A 10,959-nucleotide genomic window follows, 5' to 3' on the forward strand; every position below is an offset into this window, starting at 1 on the left:
ACCTTTTTGCGTGAAATTTCCATTATTTTATTAGAATATTACAATACCGTATAATTTATTAATTTTCACAATTTTTATTATAAATTTATAGTTCCAAGAATTTATTGTAACACTGCAAATAATAATTTATACGTTTCTACAACTTTGTTCAATAGAAAACTACGTTTCCATGTTCTCATTACTTACTCCTGATTAAATTAATTTCGTAAGGATTAAAAATTAGACTGACCCATGGTCATCGATTGAAAGTAACCTTAGCGAAGGTATTTATTATGTTAAATAATGTTTTATACGCGTCAGAAGTTTGTTTAACATTTATTTGTTATAATACCATGAAATAATTTCTGTCTAAAATTTTCTCTAATTTATGTCTTCGAATTTAGTACGATTGTTTACTTCTTTCTTACTCGAATTCCGCATTGAAGCAGTTACAGTTTCCCCGAATTTTTGAAATGATATAAGTGTCTTCTTAAAATTCATAAATAATCGTACATTTTTCATCCTAGTTACTCAATTTTTTCGAATTTAGTATGATTATTTACTTCTTTCTTTCTCTACTCAGCTGACCTGAATGCTTGAAATTGTATCGTGTCTCTTTAAAATTAATAAACAATGCAACAACCATGAACGAAAACGGCGACAAAAACTAGTGAGACGGTTTAATCAAGGATGGGCACAGTGCACTCGTTCAAATCAGCTCACAATATACAATAATAAATCAACTAACTACTTAACATGCAATTCATGCAAATTCGTTGGATGGTAAATTATTAGTAAACAAAATTCAATATCAGAGAAAATGTATGAAAAATACTGAAAGAAAAATTTCAAATTAATTTCAATTGCTGGAAGAAAAGTACATATTGATTGCTATGCTGTAACGAAAAAGAAACCTCTCAACCTCTCAATTTCAATATCCTATTCGACAAATCTGAAGAACAACAATGACTAAAATTCAAATGTTTATTTCCCTAAACCTTCAAAATAATTTCGAAATATTTTATTCGAAGCGGAGTATTCCAAGTCAGTATCGATAATTGAAGAAATTATTTGATTGTATTTAAAAGAACCGAAAGGAGAATATTTAAAGTCTGATATTAAATGTCTAGCAAGTACCAGTAATTGGTAAAATGATTTATATTTGTTTTAAAAGGAAAATTTCTAATAGGTATTAGTTAAAATGAATTGTTATTCAGTCTATTGTATTGAAATTCTAATTGATTCTAATGTATACAAGTGTTACAAGAAGGCTGAGTGTGTACAGGGTGGACACTGACTCTAGTATTTACTAAAATTCAAAAATTCTCGTATAAATTCCGAAAATAGATTATTAATTACGGTAAACTACTGAGACGGTTTAATTAAGGGTGGGCATGGTGCTGCTTTAGTTTGAAATGATTTATAAACACATAATTAACAGAGGAAAAACCGTGAAACGGCAAAACGTCTACATTCTAATTGTTATAACATGTAAACAGAACTTTAAATTTAGTGTAAACAGAAAAAATATATAATACAATTTATTTCACGGTATTGCAACAAATAAACGTTGAATCAATATTTAATTCGTATAAAAACAATTATTTAACGTAATAATTTTACCTTCACTATGGCTATTTTTAATCTACGACCACAGGTCAACCTGATTTCTAATCCTTACGAACTTTAAATTCAGTCTAAACTGAGAAAATATATAATACAATTTATTTCACGGTATTGCAACAAACAAACGTTGAATAGATTCTTAATTCGTATAGAAACATTTATTTAAAATAATAATTTCACCTTCACTATGGCTATTTTAAATTTACGACCAAGGGTCAACCTGATTTTTAATCCTCCGAACTTGATTTCACAACGAGAAAGTAATAAGATCGTTGAAACGTACTTATTTGTCAAAGAAACTTGCAAAAATGTATAAATAATAATATGTAATGTTTTAACAAATTTTTGGAAGTATAAATTAATAATAAAATTGTGAAAATTAATAAATTATACGTTATTATAACATTAATAGAATTATGACTAAACCGAAGTTCGAAGTCGAGTATTTAAAGTCTGATATTACGTGCCTAGCGAGTGCCGGTAATTGTTAAAATTTGTTTAATAATTAGTAATAGAAATTCTAATTGATTCTAATGTATACAAGTGTTACAAGAAGGCTGAGTGTGTACAGGGTGGACATAGACTAGCTAGTAGCCCCCGACCACTCTATTCACATCTCAGAACCTTCAGGTCAAAATACGCCGCGAAGTGTCTAGGGCCCAGTATAAAGGGTAAATGATTTCGCGGGACATCGGCGGGTCCTTATATACCTGCGGTACCCTCTCCCCAAAGTCATTAGCAAAATCGTCGGTTAGGTCAGGCGGGAAATTTTCGCGGGAGATTTTCGCGGGAGATTTCCGATATCGTAACACGGTATAATTTATCAATTTTCACAATTTTATTAAAAATTTATACTTCCGACAATTTGTTATAACATTGCATATAACAATTTATACGTTTTTACAATATTCTTCAATGGAAACATAGGTTTTAGCGTTCTCGTTACTTACTCGTGGTTAAATTAATTTCGTAGGGATTAAAAATCAGGTTGACCTGTGGTCGTAGATTAAAAATAACCATAGTACAGCTAAATTTATCGTGTTAAATAATTCTTCTTACACGAATGAAAAATGTATTCAACGTTTGCTTGTTACAATACCATGAAATAAATTATATTACACATTTTCTCTATTCACACTGAATTTAAAGATTATAACGATTAAAAATCAAGTTGACCTGTGGTCATTTATCAAGAATAATCATAATAAAGCTGAAATTATTGTGTTAAATAATTTTTTTAATACGAATTAGGAATTTATTCAACGTTTGCTTGTTACAATACCATGAAATAAATTATATTATACGTTTTCTATATTTACACTAAATTTATCGTTCTATTCTAACAAGCAAACGTTGAATAAATTCCTAATTCGTATTAAAAAAATTATTTAACACAATAATTTCAGCTTTATTATGATTATTCTTGATAAATGACCACAGGTCAACTTGATTTTTAATCGTTATAATCTTTAAATTCAGTGTGAATAGAGAAAATGTGTAATATAATTCATTTCACGACACTAAAACAAACAAACGTTGAATACATACAAATGTAACGATAGAAATTATTGCAATAATGCGTCCGCGAGAGGAAGTGAAAGGGACGACTCTCTATCCTCGTCGTCAATCAAATAATCGCGAAGCGATAGAAGCTTCTAAAAGAAACTAGCTTACGATCCGCGGTAGATTCACGGATTTACGCGGGAAACTCGCGGTTTCGCGCGGGAGTCTCGCGGTTTCGCGCGGGAAACCACTTAGCGACGCGTCTTGTTGATAAGCCGCGCTTCATTAGCAGCGCTCAAGTATAAATACCACGGCCGCGGACGGGGTCACGCAGTCTTGCTGTACTCTGCTGGGAGAGAAGGAGGAACTACCATCGGTCGCCCTTCAGAGTGGGAGAGTACGGAGCCTGGCTTTCGGACGCCCTTAGAGAACGGCTGGACTATCCGCCGGTCGCCTGTGAGAGAGGAGAGTACAGGGAGGTCAGCCGGACGCCTGAGGAAGCTCGGAGAGGATTGCTTAGTACTTCTGGTGGCATGGAGAGAACGGCTGGACTATCCGCCGGTCGCCTGTGAGAGAGGAGAGTACAGGGAGGTCAGCCGGACGCCTGAGGAAGGTCGGAGAGTATTGCTTAGTACTTCTGGTGATATGGAGAGAACGGCTGGACTATCCGCTGGACGCCTTCCAGAGAGGAGAGTACAGGGAGGTCAGCCGGACGCCTGAGGAAGGTCAGCCGGACGCCTGAGGAAGGTCGGAGAGGATTGCTTAGTACTTCTGGTGCTATAGTATTATCATTTCCTTCTTTCTTTCTCTACTCAGCTGACCTGAATGTTTGAAATTGTATCGTGTCTCTTTAAAATTAATAAACAATGTAACAACGATAGAAGCGATAGAAGCTTCTAGAAGAAACTAGCTTGCGATTCGCGGTTTTACGCGGGAGTCTCGCGGTTTCGCGCGGGAAAACACTTAACGGCACATCTTGTTGATAAGCCGCGCTTCATTAGCGACGGGCAGATATAAATACCACGGCCGCAGACGCGGCAACTGCTCAAACACTGCATTAATTTGTTCGAAATTATTTTGTACCAAACGTTTAACATGTATCGACGAAAAATAAATAAACTTTTGTGTGTTTTTCCCAGATACCAAAGAATATCCTTGCATTCCATAAAATCCTACTACAACAATTACACACTCTCCATCTTACTACTTATTCCCTTTTTTCAAATTTAGTATTACCGTTTTCTTCTTTCTCTACAAAATTTTTTCAAATTTTTACTCACAAGTTCCAATCCATTTTTTATATTATTCCCGATACTGTTCCATAAAATGTCACAGTACCGTGCACTGCTAGTCATACGCTCGGTAGTACGATTTTAAACTTTAATCATTTTTGTTATTTGTGCGCTGAACTTCCAATATCGGAGGGAATTTTCAGTGGTCGTTTCCGCCGTACGGAGAGAGGCGTACTATTTCTGGAAAATCCCTGTGATTCCGAGAGGAGATCCTACCGAGAGAAGTTCGATGAAACAACAATGAGAATCATCTGGGGGGATTAACGAGTATCTGAATCGAAATGCCGCTCGGAGAAAAGATAGAAACACAAATTACATGTGCTGCGGGAATATCAGACTCTGCATACCTGATGCGTGGCGTGTCTTCGAAAACACGGTAGATTCGCACGCGAAACGACTGTGGTAGCTGAGATCCTCGCATTGGGTGGTCGATCACACGGCAATCGAGGCCTAATGGCACGTTTAAACTTTGACTCCGGCGATTCTGACCAACGATAATTCGATTAACCTTCCCTCGTGGTCACGTTCCCCACGTGAAACGCTCGTTCGAAATTCCCCCGGGAGTGAACGTGGAATTCGGAACAAAGTGGACGAAAGATAGTGGAAGAAAATCGATGCAATATCCGACAGATATACGTGACTCTGTAAGAAGGGAATGCCTTGCGGTCTGATAACTTCTCATCCGGCATCAACGACTCTTGCCTCGTCACAGCTTACACTCCTCTCTCTGTGATAAACCACGGACATCGGTATATACACGGTGGATAGGTTTTGAAGAATTTTTAAACCGTTACGATCCGTACGCGATCCATACACGTGAAATCGCGCAGTTTCCGCCGCAAAAATCTCTGTCTCCTTTGTTGAAACTGTTGAAAAATCGAGTAAAATAGGCCGACAGGTTTACGGAAGGTATGATCGATGGAAACGGTACTGTATAATAAATTCCCACGTTTCGTCGATTCACCGTGCGTTCCTTCGCGTTCTTGCCGCTGTGCGTTTTACGACGGTCGATCTGGGTGTAACCGTGAAGTGGTTACCCTTCGTTTCAACGGAGTAAAAAAGTAAAGTGCTCGTAGTCCAAGAGGAATTTTCCACGAGTAGCAGAATTCTTCGAGTAACCGTGGCCAAGAAGCAGTCGAACAATCGGAAAGTTGGAAAGAAAATCCACTCTTCTCTCGAAACTTGCACTCGATCGCCTCGCAAATAATTAAGTTCTTTCTTCTTCTCTTCCGTTGGACGAAGTGGAGGAAAGGTTATGGCGGCTGTGCAAGCGACTTAGCAAGCTACTCCCATGAGTAGCAGAAATGCCTGCACAAGCTGTCGTCGATCAAAGTAGTCGGATACCCCGTGGCTCTGGCAATAAGTAAAACGACGCCGAAATAATGGCGCGTGATTCGCGCAAAATAATCTCTAATCCCGGCCATTAGCATCGATTCTCGTGTACAGCACACGTTACAACCCGTCCATCACCGGGTGTTTGTGTAAAGGCAACGCGCACAGACCTTACGTCCATTTCAAAGATCGTTCCTCCAGGTTTGTTCGTTCGTTCGTTCGTTTTTCCTCTTCCTTTTCATCCATCTCCACTTCGAACCCTCCCGTTTCCCTTCTTCTTGCCCCTATCCTCGCGCGTACAAACTCAACACGCCTCGGTGTGTATATACACGTACACACGTTCACGGCGTTCGTGCGATTCCTCCAGCACCGGCAGACTCGTTCGTGTAGGTGGATTTCTCACATCGGCGACCTCGAAAACTTCCACCATCTCCTCCAGCAGGATGTATAAGCGCCGTGGTAGGTGTCCGAGACGAATCGCGGAGAGGGAGTAAAGGCCACGCCGAGTCGAATATATTAGGCTCTTTCGACAGACTTCTTTCGTCCGCCGCTAATTGATGGCTCTTCCGTGATCCTTTCCCGAGAGGGACTACCCGCATTCTGCCCGTGAATTTTTTCACCAGAGGGAACGGCAAATATTATTCTTCTACCTGCATCCACTTTGGCTTTCGTAATTTACTTCGATTTGACAAACGTAAGAGGGAAGTTTGCGTCACTGATTAATCTAACACCTCCTCGATGACCTTATCCTTGCAACGTATCCGTAAGCACGTCCGTTGCGTGGGTATAGAGTTTCGACCAAAAATCATCGCCCACTTCAACGTCCACGCGATTACCATTTCGAACCAACTGAATCAGTTACCACAGAATACTTGTGAAAACCGAGAACCGTAGAATAGGTAGATGGAAAAGAGGCGTATAATACGAGGAATAACGCTTCGGTGTGGAAGAGAGAATGACCGGTCGGAGGGAACCGCAGATAGGGGAATGCTTAATCGGAAAAATGGCTGACGTTCAGGGTGGTCTGCATCAGGAATACAATACTAAAAAACGAGCATCTCTCGGTCGCTTTTGCGCCGAGTTAGATGGAGAGTCAGGATCGTGTGACAGGACGGCTGCCTTTAGGGTGTTGTATGTGTATACCGCGAGAAATCATGGTCGTGCCTGTAAATAGAGTACACACAAGGGGATCTGTCCTGGGCATAAAAACGGTGCCTCCTTCGTTGCTAGGTAGGTGTGAAACGTAAAGTCAGCGATCTGACGAGGCTCGGGCCGATGCACTGCAGATTGCGAGTATCCTTGCTGAGGTCGGACGCCGGGCTTCACCGAAGGTCGTTGCCTGCTCGATATACACGGTGTACCACGAGAATTTTCGCCCCAGCCTCCGACACGTTCACCTCTCTACGCCAAGCCAGCGTACACGCTGTTGAACTTGGTGAAAAGAGAACCGTCGATTACCCGGCCTTCTGAAATGTCGAATTAATTTCTTTCGAAGCGTCTACCAGGGGCCAAGGTAAATGCCTCGGTTTCTTCGATCGAGAATGTAGAGTCCATGCGTTCAAGTCTCCAAAGAGAAAGGAATTGTTCGTTTAACGATTTTCGATTTAGAACGACCGTAGGAACATATTTTACGTAGCAAAATATGATGTAATTTCAAGTCTCCAACTGCACAGCTAGTGTCTTGATTACGAGATTTAATTAAGTATCTCGATTAAGCAGTGATAATACTCTCCTCGTAAGATACCATCGTCTGCGTTTCCGAGCGGTCTCGATTCGTTCTGCGTATTACCATAGTTCCACGGCATTTTTATTACACTTTGTTAGCGGTTTAATAATCCAGCGAGTCGGAGATAAAACGAGCGGAGGGCAATTAATTCTCGTCGCGTTAACACGTTAATGACGACAATGATACAACGACGAAGCGGTGCTTCTCGGAAGGTCTTCGCGAGGTTATGATTCACGCTTTAGAATACCTCCGAGAACCGTGAAAACTATCCTTGGGACCGTATAAATCGTAGTTATGCACCGTGCTCTCCATCCTCTTACGTTATTCGTAAACCGTAATAATCTGTTCACGATCAACTATCCTTCTTGATGGTCATCAGTACCATTACCGTCCCCTTCGAGCTTTTACACTAATCTTTTAAGTCAACGCAAGGTACTTAGGTATCTATCTTGTTCGATCCCTGACACCCTACGGATAATTGTCACTCGCATTAACGGCGATTATCGTTTGCGTTAACGACGATAATCCAAGGGTCGGGAGAAGAATCCAACCTAGGGTAAGAGGATTGAATTGAAACGAACGAAACTAAAATTTTCTTCGGTCGATCGTTGGAGAGTGATCGAGGAATAAGAAGAGACCGAGAGACAGGTAATAAGTAATGAATTTCACAAGGTCTGCGCCGGCGTGGAGCAAAGTGGACGATGGAAGAAGAAATGACGAAGCCGCTCCTTTCCGGGCGGTATAAACAAACGAGACGGGGAATCGAGGCGATAGAGAAGGCGAACGGTCCGGTTTTTGCCGGCAGGGTGCAAGGACAGACGGATTGCTCCGCAGGACTGAAAGTCAGAGCCGAAACGAGGATTGTTGCGACAGCCAGGCAGAAACACACGCGTTTACTCGCCTGTACAACAATCAACGAAACAATTTACAACGAAGATAAGCAATTTCAAAAATACGTGATTTTTGATTTCAGGACGACGGTGGTATCGAGTACTTCAACACGATAGTGGTGCAACCTCATCTGAAGCTTGTGACAAACCAGGGCAGAGGTTTCCACGTGCGATGTCGATACCAAACGCGCGATAAAGTGGTAACGAACGACCAGACCCACGTGGCGATGCTACAGTCCCTACCGCTGCAGGTAACGATGCCATTTTCCCTCGAATCCTAATTGAATAAGCCTCGCGTCAATGCGGCCATTACTATAAAACCAGCGACATCAACCGTAATGCTTCGTTATAAGTACTTGGACGATGAATACCTATATTTCTCTCTTTCTCTAATTTAACACGAGAGACGCTTCGACACTTTTTCTTCGTTTGTTTCGGCAAAAACGAGAGAAAGATCGAGAGGAACGTTGCGAGATGATGAATAATAAATTGTGTTTTACGTGTCTGGACAGGCAACAGCTCCTATGCCGGGATGCACGATGAAGATCTTCAGCGGAGATCCAACGAGGCATCAAGTGGCGGAAAACGTGAAGATCGGGGACCCTCTGACCTTGGTCATTAGCATCGACAAACAGGAAATGTTCGGTCTCAAGATCTCCGACTGCTTGGTGCGCGATGGCCTCGGTTGGGGAGAGCAGAGGCTCATAAACGACGAAGGGTAATTTCGCTGTTGCATATTATCAGAATGCAATTCGCATGCAAAAATCTATACATTCCGTCTTATAGCTCGTTCCGATCACCGGGACCTTTTAACCCTTTGCGAAAGATGGAATGTCCAGAGTTGAATCGAGGAGAACGGTCGACGGTAGGACAGGAAAAGAACAGTCCTTCGAAACAGTAAAAATAAATTGCTCCCGTCGGAGTGTAGTACGATGAATAATTCAAAAGCGGGCCGCGGTTCACTGACACTGCTTTTCATAAGTAAATCACCTGATTCGAGCAGGTTGCAACGCTTATGCACAACACTTTCCCTCTTGACTAACGTGTCCAATTCAAACATCTCCGAAAGCAAGCATCTATCTCTGTGAATTTGCGAAGAAAGATTTACCGTTGCAGCTGCCCGGTCGATGGTGAAATTATGGGACAGTTCACGTACAACGAGGACAAGACCGAGGCAAAAGTGAACTTTCAGGCGCACAAGTTCCCCTATACAGCGAGCGTCTATTACCAGTGCAACGTTCGATTATGCGTGAAACACGACGGTGGATGCACCACCACGGTAACACTTCTTTTCCGAATTCTAATTTCACCTAAGATTGTAATCGAACGTACGAAAGATCTCACGCGCGGGAGAAGCGATTTGGAGAGGTTCCAAAGGAGATTGATCAATATTCCACGGTTGCAGCCGCCAGCGTGTAATTTGGTATCCAGGCGACGCAGGGACACGAACGACAACGCGGCGAAAGGTGTGGAAGGCCTGGACGGAGGAACACCAGCCACCATAGAGGTGTACAGCGGACTGTACGTGAACGAAGCTTCGGACATTGGCTCCAAGTCGGACTTCACCGACGACGTCTTCAGAGAAAGGGTGAGTCCAATTGATATTCCTCTCCTTCGCTCTTTCTTCCAACAGGAAGAAAACTAAAATGTATTTCTTCATTGCGGGTTTATTAGGTTTCAAGAAGAATTCTTTCCGACTTACATTATGCCAGTATCCGGTAAAAGATTTGAATATCCCGCCAGATCGTTATTTCCGTGTTTGCCTAAAATGTAGAATTTTCTTATCAGAAAACTACTAAAATTGGACGATAGACGACAATTGTGATATAAGGGTTAAAAAGAACGATCTTTTCTCATTTTTCGCTACACCTGATATAATCAAAATTAGACACTATCTCACGTCCATCGATACGATCTTGGTTTGCAGACAATCGACGATCCAAACAGCATCTGTATATCGCAGAGGAGCTTCGCCATAGGCATCGCGATCGCGGGTCTGATCCTCATGTTAGCAGTGGTGGCTGCCATTTTGGTGCTGCTCGCCAAGAGGCGGCATAAGAGCGTCTCGACGACCGGATCGTCCATCTACAGCGGACCTTACACTAATACCGCGTACAGTCACAGCAGCTAAGTTCAACCACGAACAACGAGAACGAAAAACTCTTGACTACACGCGGTAGTGAACTCGATTCAACGCTTCCAAACCGTTGATCGAGAGAAATTCTTCCAAGTATCGGGTTCTAAATACGTCAGCCTCGTTGCACCGAGGCGTAGAGAATTTTTAGCTGGATTACACGAGATTTTGCTCAACTGCCGATGCTAAATACACTGTTGTTCTTTCGAGGGAATAGCTCAGAACCCAGTAGGTCCGGACACGTGGTCAAATATACCAGAATTTCTTCTTTTTTTTTTAATATTTCACGTTTCTTGCCATTTGTCCAGGTTCTACTCTCTTCAACACTGCCCTTTCCATATTTTTGCATAGTGAAAATTGTTCAGAGAGTCACGTGTCACGACCTAAGCAGTTTTAGAGAAATCCTAGCCTAGCTCGACAACTTGAAACGAATCGACAAGAATCCCTAGGATTAACTATAATATATACACACGTTAT

At 41.6% G+C, this 10,959-nt stretch overlaps 1 protein-coding gene across 1 annotated transcript in view; it reads left to right on the forward strand.

Moving 5' to 3' along the window:
• The window catches only part of LOC108579565, a 47,090-nt gene extending 36,374 nt beyond the window's left edge, over positions 1 to 10,716 (forward strand). Inside the window, exons 5-9 of the mRNA XM_017943137.1 lie at positions 8,432 to 8,599; positions 8,861 to 9,066; positions 9,465 to 9,627; positions 9,754 to 9,936; positions 10,276 to 10,716. Of these exons, the coding sequence (XP_017798626.1) occupies positions 8,432 to 8,599; positions 8,861 to 9,066; positions 9,465 to 9,627; positions 9,754 to 9,936; positions 10,276 to 10,479 (924 nt within the window). The 3' untranslated portion in view covers positions 10,480 to 10,716. The remainder of the gene's footprint in view (positions 1 to 8,431; positions 8,600 to 8,860; positions 9,067 to 9,464; positions 9,628 to 9,753; positions 9,937 to 10,275) is intronic.
• The last annotated feature ends 243 nt before the right edge of the window (positions 10,717 to 10,959 follow it).

The sequence above is a fragment of the Habropoda laboriosa genome, unplaced genomic scaffold, assembly GCF_001263275.1.
Source record: "Habropoda laboriosa isolate 0110345459 unplaced genomic scaffold, ASM126327v1 scaffold33, whole genome shotgun sequence".
Classification (NCBI taxonomy): Eukaryota; Metazoa; Arthropoda; class Insecta; order Hymenoptera; family Apidae; genus Habropoda; species Habropoda laboriosa.